General features: G+C 36.3%; 1 protein-coding gene across 1 annotated transcript in view; it reads left to right on the forward strand.

Annotated features, from left to right (window-relative positions):
* The window catches only part of LOC129425347 (uncharacterized), a 32,345-nt gene that overhangs the window by 15,385 nt on the left and 4,051 nt on the right, over positions 1 to 12,909 (forward strand). Inside the window, exon 6 of the mRNA XM_073856646.1 lies at positions 10,257 to 10,565. Within this exon, the coding sequence (XP_073712747.1) occupies positions 10,257 to 10,565 (309 nt within the window). The remainder of the gene's footprint in view (positions 1 to 10,256; positions 10,566 to 12,909) is intronic.

Genomic DNA, 12,909 nt, shown 5'->3' on the forward strand with positions numbered 1-12,909 from the left:
TTAAAACAAATCTGAACTGCTTTAATTGCTGCAAGAGTAGTACAACTGTATAAGGAATCTGTGCAAGGAGTTATTTTTTGCTATTTCTGCGGATTTAATTTGCAAAATCTATGCGGAATTTTGCAGAATAATTAAACATGTTTTAAGCACATTAAGCACATTCATTTGAGAGAATGTGCGCTGTGAATATTACAAAACAATAAAATATTTTATAATTACATTTTATTAAAGGATTACCCTGAATTAAACTGGACCAACATGAACCAACAGATAATGAACAATGTGCTGTCACGACCATAGAGTTTTATATAAAATACATATATTACTGTCTACAGTGTAACAGTAAAAAGAAAAGGCTTCTCATTATGAATGTAGCCTGTATCAAGATAATTTCATCTGTTTAACAATTTATATTTATCTTGTAAACGGATTTGAAATAATAAATAATTGTCGCGTCATTTAGCAATAGAGATCTCATCTCATTATCTTCTCCGCGGTAAGTTTTATTTCAAATTCAAGTTTTACACATTAAATATTAAATAGTTTGTGCTTTCTCTCATAAAAACCTCACAGCAAACAGCACATACTTCTAAACACACGCGATGCAGTGACTATATCTGCGGTCACAGATTCCTAATGGGGAGAATTAGGAATTCTATTTTCCTCTATTTTCCTCTATAAGGCCTTTTCTTCTTTTCTTTTATTTTCTGAGCACCGGACTTGTGCTGAGTCTGACCGGACATTTTGAGCGTACTGAACTTCAAATCAAATGAATAAAATATTTTCTTTATTTTTAACAATTATTCCATAGGTTCCAGTTTTGGGCCCCCCTCTGGGCCCACCCCCACCCTGGGCCCGGGACAACAGACCCGTTTGTCCCCCCCTGTCGGCGGGCGTGTTTGCAAGCATACACTCTTAAAAATAAAGGTGCTTTACGCTTCCATAGAATAACCCTTTAGGCCTAAATGGCTCTGTGTAGTTTACATCTGAAGCAGGTGATGGCGATTTACTAATAAAAGAACTGGCTTTACTGACAAGATTTGCATGACTACTGCATGCAATTTATCCTGCAGCCCTAGACAGTGTATGCCAGGAGTGGCGAACGTCAGGTCCTGGAGAGCCACAGTCCTGCAGAGTTTAGCTCCAGCTTTAATCAACTGCGACGTTCGCCACCCCTGGTGTATGTAGGAAGGCCATTCGTGCCAGTTTCGCCAGACACGTCCCACCCAGGATTTTGGGTGCATTTTCTGCATTTTACATCATCAAGGTTCTCACATTTCAGTTAAAATACATAAGAAAATTAAGATTTATTTCTTTTAAGACATAATCATTGTAGTTTCATTCTTACTTTGAGATGTAATGCTTGCCTTTCTGAAATATAATTCAAATTATTAAACCTTGATGACGTATGCTGTCGTGATTCTGTCCCCTCGTGTATTTGTCTTTGATGACAGGCGTGTTTTTGTCTTTGATGATAACTTAATACAGTTACTGAAATGTGGAAGATACTAGAAGATGAGTAAATACATTTTTTAGTGCCTTGGTTATATTGCAAAACACTGTTGTCTGTTGAACATTTTTTGTAAAGTGGCTTTGCAACAATGCACATTTAGAAAATTTAAATAAAACCAATTGACTCCTCTGGTGATAGAGAAGAAAATGTTATGAAAAGTTCTCATGAGCTCTTTTTACCCTGCTTTTTTGCCGCCATTAACTGTTGTCGATACAGGAAACATGAACCTCTACAGTTTGCCACCCATCCCAATAGATTCACAGAGGCTGCCGTCTCACATATCCTGCACACCACTCTTACACACACCGACAGCAACCCAGGAAATTATTTAAGGCTGCTGTTTAAAGATTATAGCCCAGCCTTTAACACCAAAGACCCACAGACCGACCTCCAAGCTCAAGACCTCGGTCTTAATGCCCCCCTCTGCAGCTGGGTTCTAAACTTTCTTTCAGGCAGACCACAGTCTTTACACATATGACTGTGTGTCCTCTCTTGACGAGGTGGAGAAACTTTCGTCATGGTGTGAGTTAAACTGTCTCTTCCTAAATGTCAGCAAAACCAAGGCACTGGTGGTTGACTTCAGGAAGAGGCAGCCACTTAACTACACTGCACTCGACATTGGCGGGACATCAGTAGAGAGGGTAGCAGCTTCAGGTACCTTGGAGTACACATTTTTGGAGTACACATTTCAAATCCTAATAAAATAATGTTATCCCATATATCCCATACAAAAAACACTTTAAGCTTTCTTTACACATTTACACAGGCTAGAAGCCACAACAGAGCATTTTGTGTCCTTTTGCATGTAAACTACTATTTCTGTATGCAGCACTGCAAAGATTAATCAGTGAGATTAGGTGTGTTTGACTTAACGCGGTGTCCCTAAAATCGACAAGCGAATGACATAGTACTGCAAGAACGATTCGAGAAATCAAGCAAAGAAGTCTGCTTTTGAATCACTCTTGCAGTACTTTGATGTCATCTGCCTGTCGGTTCTTTTAACATGGCAAAAGGTCTAAAATCATGATCACATTAGACTTGTTGAGCCTATTGACTTCAATTCATACGCAAGCAAATGCATCAGACCGAAAACCAGTGCCATATAAGGTTAAACATACCAATGGTTTCTATTACAGTAAAGTCCAAAACTGTGGATAACCCACAAATGACATTATTTTTATTTTTTATAGTCTATTTTAAAGCTTCACTTCTTACATTTTGCCTGCCATTGCCTGACACTTCCTCAAATGTGCTTCATCAGTGTCAACTTTTCTCAGAACAGAGCTGTGCTTCAAATGTGTTTTATCAGTATAAATTTTTATTAGAACAGAGCTGCGCTTCAAATATATTTTGCATGTTGTAAATAAAACTTCACTGTATTAACATTGTGAACAACATACAGTAGAGAGGTAGTTTATTAGTTAGTATTTACTGCAAAATGCTACATAACAACTAAACAACATTAGGCTACAGGACCAATCATGGTTTCTGTTCCTCTGGGTGACTTCATTACAATTCAACAGTTTGTTTCATGTTGACTTTCCACATGTACATTTTATAAATAATACAGCATTAACCTCCTAAGACCCTGCTTTGGTTTGTCTTTATTTCAGATTTCTACCCAACTATTTTGCGGTTACTGTAGGAAGAACCAATAAATATAATAACCAAATATTTTTCTAAGAACATGAAGCAATGTAATTGTCCATTTTTGTGCACAACAGGTTCCAGTTACACAGAATTAAGTATTATGGTGCAAACATCAAAAAAATTCCAGGTCTTATGAGGACAATTTTGTCACTTTACAGGACATGACTTTATTTCTTTGCTGAATAAAGAGCCCTTCTCAGAAAAAAGACTTTTTAAACAAATGAAATACTTTCTGTAGGGTTTCATGCTACTGTAGGGAAAGGAAGTGGGCTTGGTGAGCGACAGTAACTTGTTACATTACGTTTACGTTGCAGTTTTTCTACATGCATAGACGGAAGACAGCTTCACTTAAGGGATCACAAATATAGGATATGCATGATATGCATATTCTCCTTTGGGCACTCAGAAACAACACAAGAATAACAATGCGAAGATCTCTTCTTTCTTTGATTTTAGGTAAATACAGTCTTTAATCTGTACTAAATAATTTTAAATACAGCATTCAAAGCTTTATCTGCTAAAATGTAAAGTGTTGTTATAATCCAGTATACCTACCATAGCAATAATGCAAAAGTAGTTTTGTATGATTTGTGATTTATGATTTGTATGAATTCAAAAAGCTATCGGGTCTTTGAAAAACAAACTTAAAGAACTTAAGTTAATTTTTAGATGTTGGACTTTCTGACTTTTATTGACATTTTCACGTCAAGAAAACATTTTAGATAATTTATACTACTTTATGGTAAATACTTTTCCTAGGAAATAAATAATCAGAATTTATACCATGGTCTGTTTAAATACTCGATTCTGTTGGCTGGAAGGTGTGCATTAAAACCGTTTAATGCACAGGTAGTTCCAGTCAGTTTGATTACAGTTAGAAATTAATCCGCTACTATAAACATTGGTAACCATAGTAACACAGTTACACTTGCAGAGAGAGCGAGAAAGAGAGTGAGCGAGCGAGAGAGACGTGAGTGTGTCTCTTTAAAGTGCGTCTCTCCCTCTCTCTCTCTCTCTCTCAGTTCTCTATCTCTTTTAAAACATCGCTTTGAAATTTCCAACTGTTTGTTTTTGGTTTCATTTAATGTAATGCATTTCAATAAACGTAATGTGTCCTTATATAGTAATCGTGGTTAGAGACGCCGGTTTTATTTCACACTTTACATATATAAATAGATGACATGATTAATTCAAATAAAGACTCGCGCACATTAGATGTGTTGTCCTTAACTAGACACAAGCTTTGTTATTTTAAAGGAATAGTCTACCCTTTTGCCATATTAAACTATGTTATTACCTCAACTAAGATGAATTAATACATATCTATCTTTTTTCAATGTTTGCACTGTACAGCGCGTTGTGAATGTGTTAGCATTTAGCCTAGACCCATTCATTCCTATGGTACCAAACAGGGAAGCCACCAAACACTTCCGTGTTTTCCCTATTTAAAGACTGTTACATGAGGAGTTAAACCAGTAAGTATGGTGCCACAAAATTAAACTTTTTTTGGTACCATAGGAATGAATGGGGCTAGGCTAAATGCTAACACATACACAACGCGCTGTACAGTGCACGCATTGAAAAAAGATGAACAAAAGCATGACGGGGCATGAAACTCACCAAACAGATGGACATACAGGCTGTTTCTCAATTCCAAGAACGCAAAGAACGACTTGGGTCCTCGTGGAGACTTTGGAAGAACAAACTCAGAAGGTTGCGAAAACACAGAACGCACTTATGAGAATTGAGATGTGTGCGATCTTCCTGTGGTCACCTGACCTCCGCCATTGTTTTGCCGCAATGACTTCTGGGGCGTAAAGCGATTTCAGAGCGCAAGTCTGCATTCGATGCATCCTCGATATCAAGAACACATCCGGGTATTTTTATGCATCCTCTGTACTTGTGTTCTTGAGAATTGGAATGAACTTCGACTGTTAATGATGACGTAGAGCGAGGACACGAGAACGCAAGATCGCTGAAGAACGCGTATTGAGAAACAGCCACAGTTTAACAAAGCTTGGCAAAAACAATAGGAGCATGAGGGCAATATATAGGGACAGGGGACCAATCAGAACCTGACCCATAATGGAACAGAGAAACAAAAGACAACATGGCAGTGACGACTTCAAAATGAAAAACCTGAACATGACACAAGAACTTCAAATTAAAAGACATGAACATGACAAGACCAAATCCCTACAACATCTTAACAAAGTCTTGTGAAATGTCTTCTTTAATACAAAAATCTTAAATTCTGATATGTGTTTTTAGACACTGAAAAAAATGATTCATTGAATTTAATCAATTTTTTAAGGTAAGTTGTTGCAGTCAATTTATTTAGGCTACATTTAAACAAAAAAGATTAGTAGAGTAAAATAAAATATAAAACTTTTGTTTGAATGTAGCTTAAATGGATTGATTGCAACCACTTACCTTGAAAATTGATTAAATTCAATGAATCATTTTTTCAGTGTATTTTAAAGCATCACTTCTTGCATTGTTGCCTGCCATTCAAAAGGACACTTCCTCAAATGTGCTTCATAAGTTTTGTGCATGTTGTAAATGACACTTCACTGTATTGTCATTGCGAACAACATACAGAATTATTTTGTTGGTTGTATTTATTGAAAAAGTCTACATAACAGCTGAACAGCATTGCATGGTACCCTTATTACTACAGGGTAAATTATGGTTTCTGTGACTTTACCACACTTCAAAAGTTTGTTTCATGTTTACATGTGTAATATCTGAATAATACAGCATTGATTTGTTACTTTGCTACAGGACATTACTTTATTTCTTTGCTGAATAAAGAGCACTTCTTAGAAGTTTAATTAATTGTGGCCTCAGCATATAAGACCCTTAGAGTCTATCTGAGACCCTTAAGTCCACTAAAAAGTACATCCGCTCAACGTAATCAACAACAAATAATCATCTGTTAAAGGTGAAATAAAACGTTTGAAATCTAAGACAACTTTTTAAACAGATGAAATACTTGATAACGGTTTCATGACAAGGGAAAGGAAGTGGGGAGGGCAAGTGACAGAAGTTTGTTATTATCAAGTTGCAGTTTTTGTGCATGCATAAAGAAAAGACATCTTTACTGAAAGGATAAAAATATAGTATATGCATGTTGATACTGTATTCATATCATTTTTGGAGCAACAACACAAGAAAAACAATGCGACGATCTCTTCTTACCTTGATTTTAGGTAAATTCAGTCTTTAATCTGTATAAACAAATCATCTTATTCAGTAAAAACAGCAAAGATATTTATAGCTTAATTATGCTAAAATGCAAAGTGTTGTTATAATCCAGTATAACGATATTTTATCCTTTCAAAATGCAGAGGTAGTTTAATATTAAGTATAACTTAAAGCTTTATGTTGTGTCTTTGAAAACAAACTGAAGATGAAAAAATGACCTTTTAGGGGGTTCACTCTCACTCACTGCTTCACGGTTTAGAAAAAATATATATTCTGGGCTCTTTTTGACAGTTTTTTGGGTCTTATTCCTCTATTTTAAAATAATTATGTTATGTGTCCAGCTTTCAAACAACAAAATAACTCCTAAAACTTGTGTATTTTATCTCAACAGCCTGTGCTATGAGTTCTTCATCTGGTAAGTAGACTCTTTTGGAAACAACTTGACTTTGCAAGTAAATTCAACATACTATTTTATGGTTATAATCCGTCCTATTCAAATTATAAATAAAACGTAATATGTGGTAACCTCCTGCTGTCATGCTGGAACAATTAAATTAAAAGCCTGTCTCTTATAGACGCCTGTCTCTTTAAGACGCCTGGTGTGACGATAGGTTTGGGAAAATAAAAGCCCGGCTATTATTTGAAGTTTTATGGTATGTGTTCTATCAATTTATCAGATTTCAGATTGCCAACATTTCTCATTATTGCTAGCTCTCTTTAGTAAGAATAATTTAAGAGTTTGGTTCCAAAACGCGATAAACGCTAATACATATATATATATATATGTATGTATGTATGTATGTATGTATGTATGTATGTATGTATGTATGTATGTATGTATATATATATATATATATATATATATATATATATATATATATATATATATATATATATATATATATATGTGTATGTATGTATTAGCGTTTATCGCGTTTTGGAACCAAACTCTTCAATTATTCTTACTAAAGAATACTAACGGCTGTGATTAGGCCACGGGCACAACAACGGAGTTATTTTAAAAGCCTCTTTGTTTGAGAACTACTTCTTCCGCCACGGATTTGAGGGCGGCCAGAATGACAGGTAACACTTTCGGCTGCTTTGAATCTCATAATAACTCAATGGACGGATAGGCGTTTCTTTATATTAACGTTTCATGGTCACAAAGTGTAGTTTTAAGATTAGTTCAGTCGAGAATATATTTGTATTATATTTAAATCTACAGTCGATTAGTAAAGATAGCGCCTGTTTGAACATTTGCTTAGTGAGATTTGGTACGTATGAGAACCAAATCATGAGCGGACGTCAGTGTTCACTCGCCCCACTGACCACCGCCCTCTCTGGGCTACATCTCTGACAGAGATACCCTGGCTCTCATGTTGGCCTTGTTTGTTTTTGATGGTCAAAATGAGATCAAATCAGCAGTATTTGGTGTCATGATCAAACTATTACTTGTTTTTTATTCATATTTAGTGTCTTTTGTGTTGTTATTGTTTTGGCGCGAGGTAAAAGTTAATAAAACTATACTTCTATAATGTTACTATTGCTTTACCACTTCATCTTAACGCGAAACGAGCACTCGGTTATTATTAGACTTCGTTCTTGTCAGTACTGTATAAAACTGTTTTTTATAAGTGTCAGAGAGATGTTTTTGCATGCTGCTTATAAATATACCAGTGGCGATATTCTCATAACATGTTTTAATAGTCACGTCACGATAAAGTAAATGATCAATGTCCACATTTAAAAGCTGCGGTGATTACCTGCAGTTCCTCTGTGTTTTCGCGTTCTGATAAGAGATATAGCTCCAGAAAAAAATGAGTGTTTACATTCCTCTTTCCAAGTGTTAATCGTCCACACGATGTGACAAGACATTACTCCCATTAACTTTAACGTAACATCCAAGAGCGCTGATCTTTGACGGAATAATAACTTGGGATTCACAGACTGATTTACGCGCTAGTGAACTAATGAGACACACGGAGAGTGATTCAAAACAGCGTGTTTGTGTGTGTCCGTGTGGGTGCAGTTTTTCCATTCAGAGATGAGCCTGTTTAGATTCACTAGGTGGCGTAATGATGCGAAAGGTGAAGCGGTTACTGTGCCGTTATCAGTAGAATATTGCACGCCTCTTAGCCAATCAGATTCGAGAACCAGAAAGAACTTTTGTATGAATATATATATATATAAATATATATATAGTTACCACCAAAATCAGTATTGTATCTGGTCAGTATTAAAAAGTAAAACTGATATCTCCCATGTTATTCTGCCATCTTTTCTTCTTTTTTTCCAAACCGCAACAAACGCCAGTCCTTGTACTTCGTGGTCAACAAACAAACAAAAACTAAATAATACTTTTGATGGCATTGATAAGCCTGTTGTGATTTTCTGTTGCGGGTAAGAAATGTAAGCCACTCGGGCGACGGAAAAATGTCAGCTGTTGCTTGTTCTTACATGATAGCATCAAGCTCTTGTCATGCTAACACATTGACCCCAGCAGATCTTATGAAAAACTCCATTATTTTACTCAAAGTTAACGAAAATCGAGCAGGACCAAAACATTTGACAGCTGAGTAGCAGTGCTTCGCCTTCTGAGAATATAGTTCCCAGTATGTATACTGTTAAAAGATGCTGTGTCTCATATGACCTTGTTATTTGTACACGGTGTGACTATACAAATCACAACACATAAATAGGAAAATGTTTGTGTTATTTTGTCACTTTTTGGGAGCAGTTTGCTAGCTGGAACCATTCACTTCCAGTCTTTGTGCTAAACTAAGCTCAGACAGAGTTACAGCACGCACAGAGATGTGAAAGGTGTATGTATGGACTTGTCTACCCTTTGAGGGATACGGTGAATAAGCTAAATTCCCAAAATGTGGAATTTTTAGTACGTTTGGGCTTCCACGGCTTGCCCCAATGTGGATCCACCCATGAAGCCCTCATCTGAGCCCCACATGTCATTGCTGGCTGGGATGCAGTTAATAATTGAACAAGTAAAATTTTAATTTTAATTTATAACCTCATACATGTCTGCATTTTATAAGAAATATTGGATATGCCTTAACTTTAAAAGGTGCTACAGAAAGTTCTTTACAGCAATTCAATAAAATAACATTTTGGTTCCCATAAGAGCATTATACATTATATCAATAATTGAGATACCTGTTGGAAAAGGGAGAGTTTTTTTATTTGAGTGAGCTTGCAACATTTTGTTTTACATCTATTCATTAACATTCTAACACATGCCCAGTGATCATTTTCAACTAGTCTGTCATGATAGCACAATGTAAGAGTTTGGCATGGATTGAATTATAATGAAGTTGTCTTGTTTTTCAGGAGGTGATGTTAGACTGGTGAATAGTAGTATTGCCTGCTCTGGTAGAGTTGAGGTCTTTCATGATAGCAGTTGGGGAACTGTGTGTGATGACTCTTGGGACAGTAGTGATGCTGCTGTGGTGTGCAGACAGGTGGGATGTGGAAAAGCTCTTAGTGCAAACAGTATGGCTTATTTTGGTCAGGGGAGTGACCCAATCTGGCTGGATTATGTTGCATGTTTGGGAAGTGAGAGCAGCATTAAACAGTGCAAACACAATGGACTAGGATCACATAACTGTGGACACAGTGAAGATGCTGGTGTTATGTGTTCAGGTATGAGAATATTCATCCATTTATTCCAATCATTTTGAATTTTACTCCCTGTATAGCCCAATAAAACAAACTGTCTTAAATCGGTAGGGTAATATTGTAGTATATACTGTATGATTCTCAGTATAATTCTAGAATATTGATTATATTTAATGAGCAAACAAATACAGCTAGCCAATGATATACATTTTAAGTGTATCGCACATTATGTAAATTTACTTTTATGTCATATCAGGGGGGTTAAGATTGGTCAATGGCTCTGATTCCTGCTGTGGAAGAGTGGAGATCCTTCACAATGGCCAGTGGGGAACTGTGTGTGATGACAACTGGGACTTAACAGATGCTGATGTTGTGTGCAAACAATTAAACTGTGGCAGAGCCATCAGTGCCCCTAAAAGAGAAGCCTTTGGTCAGGGAAGTGGAGTGATCTGGCTGGATGATGTTGGATGCTCTGGAAATGAGAATACCCTTACACAGTGCTCACACAGAGGTCTGGGACAACATGACTGTAATCATAGTAAAGACACTGGTGTTGTGTGTACAGGTAAGACAAATAATTTGGGAAATGGGAGAGACTGCAGATAGATGTCACCATTTTGTTCTCCAGCAAATATTTATCAGAGTTAAGTACTGTTTCACCTCAAACATAGGCCTTAAAAGAAAGCTTTTGAATATTTAACCACAATTATTGTTCACATTTTGCTTAGAAATATTTTTTTCTCATAGTTACTGAAACTTTGTTGCCTTTGTCAACATTGCCCTTCCCCTAGTATACTTTATCAGTGTGGAAATAAACATTACAAGTTAATTTATTACCTTCTTCATGCTAAACATAAACTTATATTTTGCAGGTGATCTGCAGACGCCCACCCTCTCCATAATCTCTCCACATTCAGTTGTGTCTCCTGGAGAAAACATTCAGTTCAGATGCACAACACCTAATCCAAGATGTCATGAAAATGCTGAATTCCACCTGTTCAGAAACAGATCATCCACAATATCCTCTGAAACAAGTGTATCTAGTGTGACTTTCAGTCTGACTGTAGACGTCTCACATCAGGATCAGTACAGCTGTGATTACTCTTACAGGAATGACATCATCAAGTCTTCCAGGAGTAACACTATTGAAATCACTGTAGGTGAGTGTGTTCACAATGAATTACTTTTCTGTGTTTAATTACATTTTCATTATATTTATTCGTTTCGTACTTAGTAGATGCTTTTATCACAAAATTCCTCACTGTGCAGTTAAATTCTAATTTTTATCAGTCTTTATTTTTCCTGGGGAGCAAACCCATGACATTTGTACTACTAACGCAATGTTCTACAACTGAGCTATACAGGAACACTCTTGCTCTTGTCACAGCCATTTGTAAATCATATATTAGTTCAAGATAGTCAAAATGTGTTCCTCTTGTTTTCTAGTGAACCTGCAGAAGCCCAATATTTCTCTCAGTGGATTGTTTGACTTTGGTCCTCAGGGTTCAGTGATCACCAGAGGTCACAGCTTCACTATTACTTGTTCATCTGAATCTCAGTATTCTGGAGGCTTCTTCTCTCTGTTCAGTGGATCAAACATCATCAGTAGTGAATCAGCTGTCAATCACTCAGCCGTCTTCATCTTTCCTGAGGCAGATTATTCACATGAGGGAAACTACAGTTGTGTTTATGAAGTGATTGTGTCCTCACGTAACTTTCATTCAGATGCGTCTGACCTGCTGCTCATTACTATCAGAGGTGAGTTATTAATGTTTGAAGAGTGTGAAGCTTAAGCTTTCCTATAAACACATAACATGTGACAAAATGTAATTAATTACTTCATAATTTCTGCTGCACTGTGCTAGTAGCCCCCCCCCCCCCCCCCACACACACACACACACAGTGCAATCTCATTGGTCAAATCCTGCAGTGTGTTTTGATTGGCTAAGATATTGTTTCTCTGAGACACATTTCATTGTATTGGAAACTTGTTGCATTTTGCCTGATAAAATTAAGCACAAGATTAACTGCTGGTAAAGAAAGAATAACTTGAAAATGTCTCTCTTTCAGCCTCTGCTTCCTGTCATTGGTGCTGTTGTGTCAGCTGTACTTCTCATCTTCTCTGCTTTGTTATCTTCTTCATAGTGAAGAGAAGACAAAAACAGAACAATAAGGAGATTCATAAAAAGTGTTTCTTTAAGAAAGGTGATATTGTGTTGCATTTTATAAATGAAGCCATATGATTTCTTACCAACTTACCAATGCCAGCGTATTTCTTGAAAATAAATTTTAAAAGTAATTTTTACAATTATGTCTGTAGGTGAGGGTAATACATATGAAGGTGCATCCTGTAACACCAAAAATGAAGAGGATGATGAGGACGTCTATCAAAATATGGAACCTGATAAGAAAGACTGTGAAAATGTGAGCAGTGATGACTCTGAACAGGACTATATTAATGTGGATCCAGATAATTTAAAACAAGATTGTATGAATGCAGACACAGATGATTCTGAGGAGGATTATGTTAATGCTGATATTACAGAAAACAGAAGTAAAGTAGACAGTAAATGTGATGATGACCTCTATGAAAGTTTTATGGATAATGAGTGAACCTGAAATAGATTTACATTAGAGCAGAGGTGCACAGACTAGGGCCCGCGAGCCAAAGCTGGCCTGTAATGACCTTTAATTTGGCTCATCATGCCACATGCGATAAGGAAAAAGGATAAACATCATTGACGCAAATGTTCATTTCTAATTAAACATTTTCTAACATGTAACATTTTTTGTTTTATTTGTACATTACAAAAAATGTTAATTGAAATTAAATGCAAGTAATTAAAGTGAATAATTTTTTTATGTACATGCAACTGTATATAAATGTGAGTTAAATATGAGTGTCACAA

Source organism: Misgurnus anguillicaudatus, chromosome 19, assembly GCF_027580225.2.
Source record: "Misgurnus anguillicaudatus chromosome 19, ASM2758022v2, whole genome shotgun sequence".
In the NCBI taxonomy this organism is placed as follows: domain Eukaryota; kingdom Metazoa; phylum Chordata; class Actinopteri; order Cypriniformes; family Cobitidae; genus Misgurnus; species Misgurnus anguillicaudatus.